Below are 15,267 nucleotides of genomic sequence, written 5' to 3'. Positions count from 1 at the left end.
CCTGCAAATGTTTCATTTTTTTCTTGACTGGGTTGATTATTTGGTTCGTTTTCTATGTCATTTTCATAAATCTCACATAAAGTGTAAGTTTTTTCACATTCCAACAACTTTTATTTCAAGGAAAATAATCAGTTATCATTTTACAAACCGTTTTGTTGTAACAAAACAAACAAACAAAAAACAGTCATATGAAAGCTGATTTTCTTGATGGTGTCCTGCCTGTTACACTGTAGCACGAAGACAGTTACTGGTCATTATTCAATTAAAATAAAACTGCAAAAACGTCATTAAATGGTACCTGATTTTCTTTTAAACAAAGACCCCTAAAATAAATAATACAGTTTCATCAGGTCCTGTCAATTTTTTTCAGTCATTCCTGTTGGAGATGTCTTTAAGTTTGCATAAACGCAGCTGATTTCTTTTTCAGTATTCATTTTGTGCCATTTATCATCAATCAATCAATCAACTTTTTTCTTATATAGCGCCAAATCACAACAAACAGTTGCCCCAAGGCGCTCCATATTGTAAGGCAAGGCCATACAATAATTATAAAAAACCCCAACGGTCAAAACGACCCCCTTTGAGCAAGCACTTGGCAACAGTGGGAAGGAAAAACTCCCTTTTAACAGGAAGAAACCTCCAGCAGAACCAGGCTCAGGGAGGGGCAGTCTTCTGCTGAGACTGGTTGGGGCTGAGGGAAAAAACCAGGAAAAAGACATGCCGTGAAGGGGGGCAGAGATCGATCACTAATGATTAAATGCAGAGTGATGCATACGGAGCAAAAAGAGAAAGAAACAGTGCATCATGGGAACCCCCCCACAATCTACGTCTAAAGCAGCATAACCAAGGGATGGTCCAGGGTCACCCGATCCAGCCCTAACTATAAGCCTTAGCGAAAAGGAAAGTTTTAAGCCTAATCTTAAAAGTAGAGAGGGTATCTGTCTCCCTGATCTGAATTGGGAGCTGGTTCCACAGGAGAGGAGCCTGAAAGCTGAAGGCTCTGCCTCCCATTCTACTCTTACAAACCCTAGGAACTACAAGTAAGCCTGCAGTCTGAGAGCGAAGCGCTCTAATGGGGTAATATGGTACTATGAGGTCCCTAAGATAAGATGGGACCTGATTATTCAAAACCTTATAAGTAAGAAGAAGAATTTTAAATTCTATTCTAGAATTAACAGGAAGCCAATGAAGAGAGGCCAACACGGGTGAGATATGCTCTCTCCTGCTAGTCCCCGTCAGTACTCTAGCTGCAGCATTCTGAACCAACTGAAGGCTTTTTAGGGAACTTTTAGGACAACCTGATAATAATGAATTACAATAGTCCAGCCTAGAGGAAATAAATGCATGAATTAGTTTTTCAGCATCACTCTGAGACAAGACCTTTCTGATTTTAGAGATATTGCGTAAATGCAAAAAGGCAGAAGTGATGTCTTCAAAACTTGAGAATCATTTCAAATTTTACAGATATTGTACTGATGTAATTAATAACTTTATTCTTCATCATTTCTTATTCTTGTATCTCTTAATTGTACAATGATATACACATGTATTTTATATCATCACAATAATGAGTTTTCTTCATCTAAGATATTCCTTAACAATGAAAGGATGTGTTTTAATGAACCGTGAAATGTGGGGACGACTAGATAAGATTTGTAATTGCGTTTGAGTAATTTTAACATCTAACCTGAATACATTATTTGGTTTATCATTTAGAAATGTTAATCGAAGTGAACATGACTCAAACATGTTTACTCCTAAAACTTAGATGCCTGTCTTTCACAATCCTGTTTTTCATAAATTTTGCGAATTTAACATATTCATTTAAAAAATATAATTTAAAATCGATTTAAATAGAACTGCATAAAATGTGAATAATTTCTTTGCAGTAAAATTTGTAATTCATACACCTTAACTATGAAAAAGAAAAAAGAAGGAAAAAAAAAGAATCAGTCTCATGCTTACAGGAAAATTAATCGAACAAAAACTATGAATTAATGAAGATGCAATCATACAGATTTAATGCCACAGTGAAGAAATTATCCATGCACGAAGCTGAGTGTGCTCGTTATTTGCGCACAGCGTCGCTGTTCACTCACGTCACATTTCTCTGCTCATACCGGATGCGCTGCTGACCCTCCTGATATTTGAAGGAAGAAAAAAAAAAGAGGACGAAAAATCAGGAAACGATTGGGTCTGACGGACGAGCAAATGTGGATTTTATGGGCTTTTTGCACTCGCTACTCGTGCTGGCTGCAGATTTTTTTTTTGACGCAGGAGTGAAACATTTGTCGAATCCTCCTCCGGATCGGATTACACAGTCCTGGAAAACGAAAACACGTCTGTCGAAACAATGGTTGCTCGTATCTGTTCTCAGCACTGGTCACGGTACGTGTGCGCAGCTCTCTTTTTGACTGCCGCCTCCTTAAAAGTCGCTTCTGCCGTTACGCATTATTCTGTTCCAGAAGAATTGGAAGAAGGTTCGGTTGTCGCGAATTTAGCTGTCGATTTGGGACTAGACGTGAAGGCATTAGTCGGGCGGAAAATGCGGATTGAGATCATTGGGAACAGAAAATATCTGGACGTGAACAAAGAAACGGGGGAGCTCTACATCGTGGAACGAATGGATCGAGAATTTCTCTGCCCCGCCAAGACGTCCTGTTACCTGAAAATGGAAGCCATCATCGAAAACCCCAAAAGAATATTTTACATCGAACTAGAGATACTGGATATTAACGACAACGCCCCTCATTTTAGAAGAGACACCATAGATTTAGACATTTCAGAGGCGACGCCGGCCGGAGAGCGTTTTTCTGTCAGCAACGCAGTCGACCCAGATGTTGGCGCAAATTCAGTGAAAACGTATCACTTGAGCGACAATGATTATTTCACAATGGAGATTCAAACTGGAAGAGACGGATCGAAATTCGCGGATTTGATCCTGCAAAAGACTTTAGACAGAGAGCAGCAGGCCGTTCATAATTTAATAATAACTGCTGTCGACGGCGGTGCGCCGTCTCGGTCTGGAACCGCCAGCATCATTGTTCACGTTTTAGACACGAATGACAACGCCCCAATATTTGACAAAGACTCTTACCACGTTAATGTCATGGAAAATTCTCCCATTGGAAGTCATGTAATTCAATTTAACGCAACAGATTTAGACGAGGGATCAAATTCAGATTTATTATACTCATACAGTCTGTACACACCAGAGAAAACGCAGAAAACATTCAATTTAAACCCCAACACGGGTGAGATTACTGTAAAGGGAGTCCTAAATTATGAAGATTTTAAGATTTATGATATGGAAATTGTAGCCACAGATAGTGGAGCAAATGCTTTATCGGGCCAGTGTAAAGTACAAATTGCCGTTGAAGACATGAATGACAACCATCCAGAAATATCAATAAAATCATTCCACAGTCCAGTCAGTGAAAATATTGATTTAAACACAGTGATAGCAGTAGTTAGTGTGAGTGATAAGGACTCAGGTGATAACGGAGTGGTTGATCTTCATATTCCTGATAATATGCCTTTCAAACTGAGAGAATCCTCTGATAATTATTATGAATTAATCATCTCAGAGCCTTTAGACCGTGAGAAGGTTCCAGAATATGACATCACTTTCACTGTAACAGACAGAGGTTCTCCTCCTTTATCTGACAATGAAACTATGACTTTAGAACTGCTGGATGTTAATGACAATGTTCCTCAGTTCCCTCAGTCATTTTATACCATACGTGTAATGGAGAATAACGCACCTGGAGCTTTGCTCAGTTCCATCACTGCGTTTGACCCTGACCTCCATGAAAACCAGTATCTAGTTTATTTCATCGTAGAGAAGGAGATAGCCAACACCTCCATGTCCATGCTGTTCTCCATCAATCCAGAGAACGGTAATCTTTACGCACTCAAAACATTTGACTATGAGATTGAGAAGGAGTTTCTTTTCCACATTGAGGCCAGAGACTCTGGCTCTCCTCCACTCAGCAGTAATGTGACCATCCACATCATTATTGTGGACCAGAATGACAACACTCCAGTTATTGTCTCTCCGTGGAGACCACACGGCTCAGTGGTGGAGGAGAAGATCCCCAGATCTACTGATAAAGGCTCTCTGGTTGCCAAGGTGATCGCCATAGACACAGACTCAGTGCACAACTCTCGGATTACCTACCAGTTTCTCCAGGTGACTGATGCCACCTTGTTCAGTCTGGACCAATACAACGGAGAGATCAGGACCATGAGGATGTTCAGTTACAGAGATCCACGTCACCAGAGAATGGTTGTTGTTGCCAAGGACAACGGGGATCCTGCTCTCTCTGCTACAGTCACCATCAAGCTGTCCACAGTGGAGACTGCTGTTAAGGCCTACTCTGACATGACTGAGGAGCGTCTAGAATATGACATCTTTTCAGACTTAAATCTGTATTTGGTCATCGGTCTGGGCTCAGTGTCATTTCTTCTGCTCATCACCATATTGGTCACCATCGTGCTGAAGTGTCAGAAAACCACACCCAGCAAGGCGGCTCCATCCTGCAGGAACAGTGTGATCAGTGAGAGGAACTCCACCATCGCAGATTCCACTCTGGTGTCCAACGATGCCTACTGGTACAGTCTGTTTCTAGCAGAGACCAGGAAAGGAAAGCTGGTGGTTAGACAGCCTCTGCCAAAAGGATCCAGATACATCGTGTCCAGTATACCAAGAAGCACAGGACTGACAGAGACCAGTGACTCTGCTGCCTCCACTCTGCAGGTAAGAATAATTGTTGTTTAAATTTAACACATGTATATGTAACATCTTCTCCAGTTTGAGAAGACGTTCCTACTAGCTTGGCTCATGGAAAAGTTCCCTTTGGCTAACCTGGTAGAGTCTTGGTCTCAAGTACGAGCATGCTGGTATCCTCAAGGTTCTTAACTCTGCTGTGGCTATGAAACTATATCATCCACTCACATATATCTGCATATATCTCAAAAGAGTGCCTTTAAAAACACATTTATTCAGATGTGAAATGTAAAGCTATGTTGCAATTCAATTACATAGGCAAGCATTCATGCTAACATAGAATTGTGTTCAAAAAATAGTTGATTTTTCTTCATCAGTGTGTCAACAACAAAACTGCACTGAAAATGGTCAAACATTCAAAATAGCATGTGAGATTATTTTCTTCATTGTTGTTACTTATTAAGGAGCAAACCTCGATAATAAATTAGAAAAACAAAACAACGAAGAAAAAAACCCTTAATTTAATTGTAGTTCTCTTGTCAGGTACATTAACAACACAGACAGTCTAAGAAGAGAATTCAGTCATAAAAATGTCTGTAAAAAACTTATCAAATACAAACCGATTTCCTTAAAAATGACGGAAAACCAAAAATTCTGAAGTTTGGTTATCTAAAGAAGAATCAAGTTGTCAGACAATGTTGTTACACTTTTTCATTAATGCATGTAAATTCAGTAAGGTATGTCTTCTATAATGCATTCCACTTAGAACTCTACTCGTGTATACTAAGGTATATCTAAAAAAAAAAAAAAAAGAAGAAGAGTAGAGTAGAGCCACTTAAGTGCCTCGTATTGAGAACCAGGGATGGTGGTTGAAAAGCTTTTTTTTTAATCCAATGGTATTTATGTATTTATTATTATTATATATTATTAGTTTTAATAATATAATATAACAATATTAATAACAACAATATATTATTATTTATTCATTTTATCCCATGGCATGATATTTATTAGGTTTTCATTAGTTTTTCTTGCAGTGTTGTATTAGTTTCATCAGACAGACAAGGTTTTACTGTAGCTCAGGTTGGACAATTAACACCTCTGTAAATACATTCATTATTTACTATCCCTGACATTGATAAATCTATTCAGTGAACTTTTTTTTTTCAAAACTAGATTATTGAAGTTGTGAGTGCAAACACTTTCAGGACGCAAAGCGTCGCTCCTTACCACGAAATTTTTTTTTTATTGTGACGTAACAGTCGCCACAACCGTTCATTCAAAGACAGGAGCTGCCATTTCTGTCCATCTGCGGCTGAAATACAAGAACTCGTTTCGTCGTGGATTCATTTTGAAATCGATAGGCTATTTAAATTGCAGCAGAGCTTTCAATCCATCAGAATCATGGATTTGATTTTCGGAGACCAGCAAAGGAAAAGGTACATCTTGCGGTTTGTGTTCTTTTGTGTCTCGGTGTCAGTCACGGCTGCTGTTACGCATTACTCGGTTCCAGAGGAGATGGAGCAGGGATCCGTGGTCGCGAATCTAGCAACGGATCTGGGTCTGGATGCCAAAACGTTGGACCGCCGTAAAATTCGATTGGACTTTATCAGTAGTAAGAGATATCTCGAAATTAACAGAGACACCGGGGAGCTGTTCGTTGCCGAAATAATTGACAGGGAATATATATGTAACAAAAAGAATCCGTGTTTTCTCAAAATGGATGTGACTATTGAAAATCCAGTTCGGTTGTTCAATATCGAGGTGGAAATAATGGATATTAATGACAACGCGCCTCATTTCCACCGGGACACGATGCGTTTGGACATATCGGAGTCGACCTCAACAGGGGAGCGCTTCTCCTTAACAAATGCTGTCGATCCCGATGTGGGTTTGAACTCTGTGAAAACGTATCTTTTAAGTGAAAGTGAACATTTCGCCATTGAAATTCACACGGGAAGAGATGGATCAAAGTTTGCTGATTTAATTCTGATCAAAGCTTTGGACAGAGAGCAGCAGGCGGTTCATAATCTCACACTGACGGCTGTGGACGGAGGAGTACCGACGCACACGGGCACAGCCAGCATCATTGTTCGTGTGCTCGATGTGAACGACAACGCCCCTGTTTTCCAAAAAGACAAATACGTCGTGGATGTGATGGAAAACTCCCCGATTGGCAGTCTGGTAATTAAACTTAACGCCACTGATTTGGATGAAGGATCCAATGCTGATATTGTTTATTCATATAGTTTGTACACGTCAGAGAGAACACAAAAAATATTTGAGTTAAATCCAGAAAATGGCGAAATCAGAGTGAAAGAGATGATAAATTATGAAGATTTTAAATTTTATGAAATGGAGGTTATTGCCAGCGATAAAGGCCCAAACTCTTTATCTGGACAGTGCAAAGTGACAATAAATGTGACAGACATGAATGACAATCACCCAGAAATTTCAATTAGATCATTTCAAAGTCCAATCAAAGAGAATCAAGTTGTAGACACAGTGATAGCTGTAGTTAGTGTGAGTGATAAGGACTCAGGTGATAACGGAGTGGTTGATGTTCATATTCCTGATAATATGCCTTTCAAACTGAGAGAATCCTGTGATTATTATTATGAATTAATCATCTCAGAGCCTTTGGACCGTGAGAAGGTTCCAGAATATGACATCACTTTCACTGTAACAGACAGAGGTTCTCCTCCTTTATCTGACAATGAAACTATGACTTTAGAACTGCTGGATGTTAATGACAATGTTCCTCAGTTCCCTCAGTCATTTTATACCATACGTGTGATGGAGAATAACGCACCTGGAGCTTTGCTCAGTTCCCTCACTGCGTTTGACCCTGACCTCCATGAAAACCAGTATCTAGTTTATTTCATCGTAGAGAAGGAGATAGCCAACACCTCCATGTCCATGCTGTTCTCCATCAATCCAGAGAACGGTAATCTTTACGCACTCAAAACTTTTGACTATGAGATTGAGAAGGAGTTTCTTTTCCACATTGAGGCCAGAGACTCTGGCTCTCCTCCACTCAGCAGTAATGTGACCGTCCACATCATTATTGTGGACCAGAATGACAACACTCCAGTTATTGTCTCTCCGTGGAGACCACACGGCTCAGTGGTGGAGGAGAAGATTCCCAGATCCACTGATAAAGGCTCTCTGGTTGCCAAGGTGATCGCCATAGACACAGACTCAGTGCACAACTCTCGGATTACCTACCAGTTTCTCCAGGTGACTGATGCCACCTTGTTCAGTCTGGACCAATACAATGGAGAGATCAGGACCATGAGGATGTTCAGTTACAGAGATCCACGTCACCAGAGAATGGTTGTTGTTGCCAAGGACAATGGGGATCCTGCACTCTCTGCTACAGTCACCATCAAGCTGTCCACAGTGGAGACTGCTGTTAAGGCCTACTCTGACATGACTGAGGAGCGTCTAGAATATGACATCTTTTCAGACTTAAACCTGTATTTGGTCATCGGTCTGGGCTCGGTGTCATTTCTCCTGCTCATCACCATATTGGTCACCATCGTGCTGAAGTGTCAGAAAACCACACCCAGCAAAGCGGCTCCACCCTGCAGGAACAGTGTGATCAGTGAGAGGAACTCCACCATCGCTGATTCCACTCTGGTGTCCAACGATGCCTACTGGTACAGTCTGTTTCTAGCAGAGACCAGGAAAGGAAAGCTGGTGGTTAGACAGCCTCTGCCAAAAGGATCCAGATACATCGTGTCCAGTATACCAAGAAGCACAGGACTGACAGAGACTAGTGACTCTGCTGCCTCCACTCTGCAGGTAATGTAAAACATTCTCCAAACATGTAAGGCCAGGTTTTATTGGCACACTTAACTGATGAATGCATATATACTTTGCACATCTGTTGTGCCTCATATTTCAATATAGCTGTATCTCTACAACACTGACCTCTTGCAATGTTGAGGATTCAAAATTTTGACTGACACTAAAATGTCTGAAGGGCAGTCAATTTTCATTCATTCATTTTCTATACCTGCATACCCCAATCACGGGTCACAGAGGGCTGCAGCCTATCCCGGCAGTCACAGGGCAGGAGGTGGGGTACAACCTGGACAGGACGCCAGTCTGCTGCAGGGCCACATACAGACTGACAAACACATTCATACTTGCCTGCACACCTACAGTGAATTTAGAGACACCAATTCACCGAACTTGCATGTCTTTTGAAGTGGGAGGAAGCCTGAGTACCCGGAGGAAGCTCAAACTCACATGAACATGAGGAGAACGTAAATTCCACACAGAAAAGCCCAGGCTGTGACCTTCTTGCTGTGAGGCAACTGTACTAACCACTAAACCACTGTGCTGTAGTTATTATTCAGATGCATTTAAATTCTTATTTTATTTTTGGTAGTTTTTTTTTTAGATACTTAAACTCCTCCACGTAAGTATCTCTCACTATAGTGAAGAGAGAGCTGAGCAGGGGGGCAAAGCTCTTGATTTACCAATCGATCTACGTTCTGACCCTCACCTATGGTCATGAGATTTGGCTCATGACTGAAAGAATGAGATTGCGAGTACAAGCGGCCCAGATGAGTTTCCTCCGTAGGGCGGCTGGGTGCTCCATTAGAGATAGGGTGAGGAGCTCGGTCACTCTGGAGGAGCTCGAAGTCGAGCTGCTGCTCCTCCATGTCGAAAGGTTCCAGCTGAGGTGGCTTTGGCATCTTTTCCAGATGCCTCCTGGATGCCTTGCTGGAGAGGAGTTCCGTGCACGTCCCATTGGGAGGATGCCCCGTGGAAGACCCAGGACACACTGGAGGGACTACATCTCTCAGCTGGCTTGGGAATGCCTCAGGGTTCCCCCGGAGGAGGTGGGGGAGGTGTGTGTAGATTGGGAGGTCTGGGCAGCTTTGCTTGAGCTGCTGACCCCACGACCCGACTCTGGATAAAGCGGAAGAAAATAGATGGATGAATGTAATTTTTTCTAAAGATCTTGAATTTTGTCTTGTAGGCTATGTTAATAAACATTAATAATAATATTTAAGTCACAGTTAAGTATCAGCATAAATAACAATTTTATTGTAAGTCAGTACTTTGTCACTTCAGTCTGTGGACATTACAAATGAATACACTGTTGCTGCAAGCACTCAGTGGTTTTTATTAGGCAGGATGATAGAATAATTGCACTTGTAAAGTATGCATCTATTTTTACTTCATAAAGCATTTATGCCCAGAAAGCTGCTCTTGAAAAATCACTGCTAAAACATACAAAGTAAGTTAAAGGGGACACATGTTGTAAAATCAGGCGTTATCTTCCTTTGAGCATTGTGCAACGATGAGCTTTAAATATGATATAATTCCTGCATGTCCTTGTTATGCACATTTCAACTTCCTTGCAATGAGCAAATGTAAGTTTGAAATGGCTCCTCTTAGACTTCCATGAAATACAGAAATCAGTATCTAGAGTCTTGCGTGATCTGTGAGACAAACTAACCATGCCATTTGAAATTTGGTTGACAGAACTATCTCTGCTTGAGAGAGAAGGGGATGTAGGGCGTGAGATTGGGTTGTTCATTGATATAGAAAAGGTACCAACACCAGCAGCTACTTTACACTTAATGCAACAGACTGTTACTTTGAGACCTGAAAACAGACTTTTTTATTGACATTTTTTAAATAGGATGTGACACCTCGGTGTCTATTGGATATTTTTTGACTGCAAACAATATCTCTCTCTGTTTCAGATGATGCCGTGCATTAGAGTTTTTCACTATGACCCCCAACATAGCATTATACTAAGTCTAGTCCCTTGTGACAAAAAAAATGCAAAAAACACAATATTTTTCAAGCTGAGTGTTATAATATTTGCATGAAAGTCACAGATAGATTCAGAAAATCAAGTTTCAGAATAAAATCATCACAGTGCGACTCATCTGAATTGATTTATGATTGCAATAAACACTGAGACACTTTTATTGTTGTTTTCTGGAAATGTAAAATGTTCAAGACCACGTTTGTAGTACAGATTGACAAATATTTAAAATTATTTCAATATCAAAATTAAATGTTAGTGCTTCATTATTTTAAATCAGAATTTTGTACTCTCAATATTGACCAACAAGCAAATACACATATTTGTTCATATGTCCTAATAACTAATTGGAGATGATAACAGAGATTACATTTATACAATCTGGATTTGCTCCTCAAAACCTTTAAGCAGGAAGCTGCGTGAAAAAAAATCAACCCTGTCAGTTACAGTTCAGCTTTTGCACTAAAAATGGCAAATGTGGCATTGTACGAAAAATTAAACAACCATTCAAAACAGAAAACTGCACAAAAATTGTTTCGATTCCCGAGAACCACACTGATGAAGAAAATGAAGGTCAAGATCAAAATATGACTATGATATTATTATTTTAGACAAAATTTAATATTCAGGAAACTAGGTATTTGTTGATTCTGAAAATATAAAATGTTTAGATTTTTAGCGGTGCAAAGACTCACTCGGGACTCTCGACGTCGCTGCTTTCCATGAAAACAGCCGGTGATGATGTCATCAATTTCGCGTTAGATTATTGGAAGATGACATTTTGCACACGGATTTCTCTCACGATCATATGAAAGAAACGGTTTAAACTGGATTTTCTCTGATCAAGACGACGGACACCGAGCTCAGAGACACCCATCACCGTGTGAAAGAAGGATTTCTCCAATGGCGCATCACATCCATCCGTCATTCCGGAGAGGGTACGTGTCGGTGTTCCTCTTTCTTTGTGCAATCCTGGCGTCAGAATCAGCCGTTACTCATTATTCCGTGCCGGAAGAAATGGAGGAAGGCTCTGTTGTTGCCAATTTGGCGTCTGATTTGGGTTTGGATGTACAAACCCTGAAGAAAAGAAAAATGCGCATCGACGCTGTAGCCATTAAAAAATATCTGGACATTAACAAAGACACGGGAGAGCTGTACATTCTGGAGAGGATCGATCGAGAGATTTTGTGCCCCTTGAAGACAACGTCGTCCTGTTTTATTAAACTGGACGCTACAATTGAAAATCCAGTGCGGATGTTTAATATCGAGGTGGAAATTATGGATATTAATGACAACGCTCCTCATTTTCGGCGGGGGACGATGCATTTGGACATTTCAGAATCGAGTTCAGTTGGAGAGAGATTTTCACTGAACAACGCTGTCGACCCAGATGTTGGAATTAATTCTGTAAAAAGCTACCACCTGAGCTCAAGTGAACATTTTTCGACTGAAATTCACACGGGAAGAGATGGATCAAAGTTTGCTGATTTGATTCTGATCAAAGCTTTGGACAGAGAGCAGCAGGCGGTTCATAATCTCACACTGACGGCTGTGGACGGAGGAGACCCCGTGCGCAGCGGCACAGCCAGCATCATTGTTCGTGTGCTCGATGTGAACGACAACGCCCCTGTTTTCCAAAAGACAAATACGTCGTGGATGTGATGGAAAACTCCCCGATTGGCAGTCTGGTAATTAAACTTAGCGCCACTGATTTGGATGAAGGATCCAATGCTGATATTGTTTATTCATATAGTTTGTACACATCAGAGAGAACGCAAAAAATATTTGAGTTAAATCCAGAAAATGGTGAAATCAGAGTGAAAGAGATGATAAATTATGAAGATTTTAAATTTTATGAAATGGAGGTTATTGCCAGCGATAAAGGCCCAAACTCTTTATCTGGACAGTGTAAAGTGACAATAAATGTGACAGACATGAATGACAATCACCCAGAAATTTCAATTAGATCATTCCAAAGTCCAATCAAAGAGAATCAAGTTGTAGACACAGTGATAGCTGTAGTTAGTGTGAGTGATAAGGACTCAGGTGACAATGGAAGAGTTGATCTAAGTGTTCCTCCAAAGTTACCTTTCAAATTGAGAGAATCCTCTGATAATTATTATGAATTAATCATCTCAGAGCCTTTAGACCGTGAGAAGGATCCAGAATATGACATCACTTTCACTGTAACAGACAGAGGTTCTCCTCCTTTATCTGACAATGAAACTATGACTTTAGAACTGCTGGATGTTAATGACAATGTTCCTCAGTTCCCTCAGTCATTTTATACCATACGTGTGATGGAGAATAATGCACCTGGAGCTTTGCTCAGTTCCCTCACTGCGTTTGACCCTGACCTCCATGAAAACCAGTATCTAGTTTATTTCATCGTAGAGAAGGAGATAGCCAACACCTCCATGTCCATGCTGTTCTCCATCAATCCAGAGAACGGTAATCTTTACGCACTCAAAACTTTTGACTATGAGATTGAGAAGGAGTTTCTTTTCCACATTGAGGCCAGAGACTCTGGCTCTCCTCCACTCAGCAGTAATGTGACCATCCACATCATTATTGTGGACCAGAATGACAACACTCCAGTTATTGTCTCTCCGTGGAGACCACACGGCTCAGTGGTGGAGGAGAAGATCCCCAGATCTACTGATAAAGGCTCTCTGGTTGCCAAGGTGATCGCCATAGACACAGACTCAGTGCACAACTCTCGGATTACCTACCAGTTTCTCCAGGTGACTGATGCCACCTTGTTCAGTCTGGACCAATACAATGGAGAGATCAGGACCATGAGGATGTTCAGTTACAGAGACCCACGTCACCAGAGAATGGTTGTTGTTGCCAAGGACAATGGGGATCCTGCTCTCTCTGCTACAGTCACCATCAAGCTGTCCACAGTGGAGACTGCTGTTAAGGCCTACTCTGACATGACTGAGGAGCGTCTAGAATATGACATCTTTTCAGACTTAAATCTGTATTTGGTCATCGGTCTGGGCTCGGTGTCATTTCTCCTGCTCATCACCATATTGGTCACCATTGTGCTGAAGTGTCAGAAAACCACACCCAGCAAAGCGGCTCCATCTTGCAGGAACAGTGTGATCAGTGAGAGGAACTCCACCATCGCAGATTCCACTCTGGTGTCCAACGATGCCTACTGGTACAGTCTGTTTCTAGCAGAGACCAGGAAAGGAAAGCTGGTGGTTAGACAGCCTCTGCCAAAAGGATCCAGATACATCGTGTCCAGTATACCAAGAAGCACAGGACTGACAGAGACTAGTGACTCTGCTGCCTCCACTCTGCAGGTAAGAATAATTATATCATTTTACAAACGGATGTCCCACAAACTGAGGTTGAAAGCTGCAGTATGCAGAGTATTTAACATTGTTTGTTTAACATGAACTGACTGCAGTGTTCACTTCTGAGATTTTTTTCTTCACCTTTTCCTCATATTTCCTGTATACAGATTGCAGAACTACTGTATTTGACCGTTCATGAGCATTTTGCAAGTACAAGTGCATTTCAAATCATTTAAATGTTGTGAAAAAGTTCGATATTTTCATCAGTTTTTTTCAGAGTTAAAATTTACCATTCTAGTTTCAGTACATAGAAACTAAAATGTTTCAATCATTTTGAATTTTAATTTTGATAATCATGGCTTACAGTGCCAAATATAGAACATGCATATCTTAAAATAGTGGAATATTTTATTTTGAGTCACTGTTTTTGCACTTGGAAGACCATGAATCTTTCAAATCGGGTTCAGCACACACAACCACAATCATGGGGAAGACTACTGAAGTGACAGTTGTCCAGAAGACACTCATGGACACCATGAACAAGGAGGTTTAGCCACAGAAGGTTATTGCTGATAGCTCTGGCTGTTTACAGAGTTCTAGATGAAAGCATAGTCATAGAAAGTTCAATGGAGGGGAAAAGTGTACTCAGAAAAGATGCACAAGTCACAGGAATGACTGCAACCTTGAGAAGATTGTCAAGCAAAGCCAATTCCAGAACTTGGGGGAGCTTCAGAAGGAGTGGAGTACAGCTGGAGCCATTGCATCAAGAACCAACACGCACAGATGTGTCCAGGAAATGGGCTACAAGTATTCCTGGTGCCAGAAATGTCAGAAATGTTTTACCTGGGCTAAGGAGAAAAAGAACTGGACCGTTGCTCAGTTGTCCAAAGTTCTCTTTTCATGTGAAAGTAAATTTAGCATTTAATTTGGAAATCAAGGTCCCACAGTATGGAGGAGTGGACATGCACAGAATTCAAGCTCCTTGAAGTTTCGGGTGCAGTTTACAAAGTCAGTGATGATTTGGCATCATATTATATCTGCTGGTGTTTCTCCACTGTGTTTTATGACATCCAATGTCAACCCAACCATCTACCATGAGGTGTTAGAGCACTTCACACTTTCATCTGCTGCCAAGCCTTATGGAGATGCTCATTTTCTTTTCCAGCAGGACTTGGCACCTACTCACAGTGCCAAATCTAACTGAGGTGCTGACCATGGTGTTACTGTTCTTGATTGTCCATATAGACAATCCCTCCTATTCTCAATGTGATGTTGACAAGAGGAAGATCAGAAACACCAGAGAGACAACAACCCAGATGACCTGAAGGCTGCTGTCAAAGCAACCTGGACTTCAAGAACACCTCAGCAGTGCTAGAGGCTGATCGCCTCCATGCCACACCACACTGATGGAGGAATTAATTCAAAAGGAGCCACAA

General features: G+C 41.0%; 1 protein-coding gene across 1 annotated transcript in view; it reads left to right on the top strand.

The window, feature by feature from the left end:
* The first annotated feature begins 2,160 nt into the window (after window positions 1–2,160).
* The window catches only part of LOC117519860 (protocadherin alpha-C2-like), a 39,327-nt gene continuing 26,220 nt past the window's right edge, over window positions 2,161–15,267 (top strand). Inside the window, exon 1 of the mRNA XM_034181127.1 lies at window positions 2,161–4,759. Within this exon, the coding sequence (XP_034037018.1) occupies window positions 2,354–4,759 (2,406 nt within the window). The 5' untranslated portion in view covers window positions 2,161–2,353. The remainder of the gene's footprint in view (window positions 4,760–15,267) is intronic.

Source organism: Thalassophryne amazonica, chromosome 11 (genome assembly GCF_902500255.1).
Source record: "Thalassophryne amazonica chromosome 11, fThaAma1.1, whole genome shotgun sequence".
Classification (NCBI taxonomy): domain Eukaryota; kingdom Metazoa; phylum Chordata; class Actinopteri; order Batrachoidiformes; family Batrachoididae; genus Thalassophryne; species Thalassophryne amazonica.
This window is presented reverse-complemented; position numbering and strand designations above follow the sequence as displayed.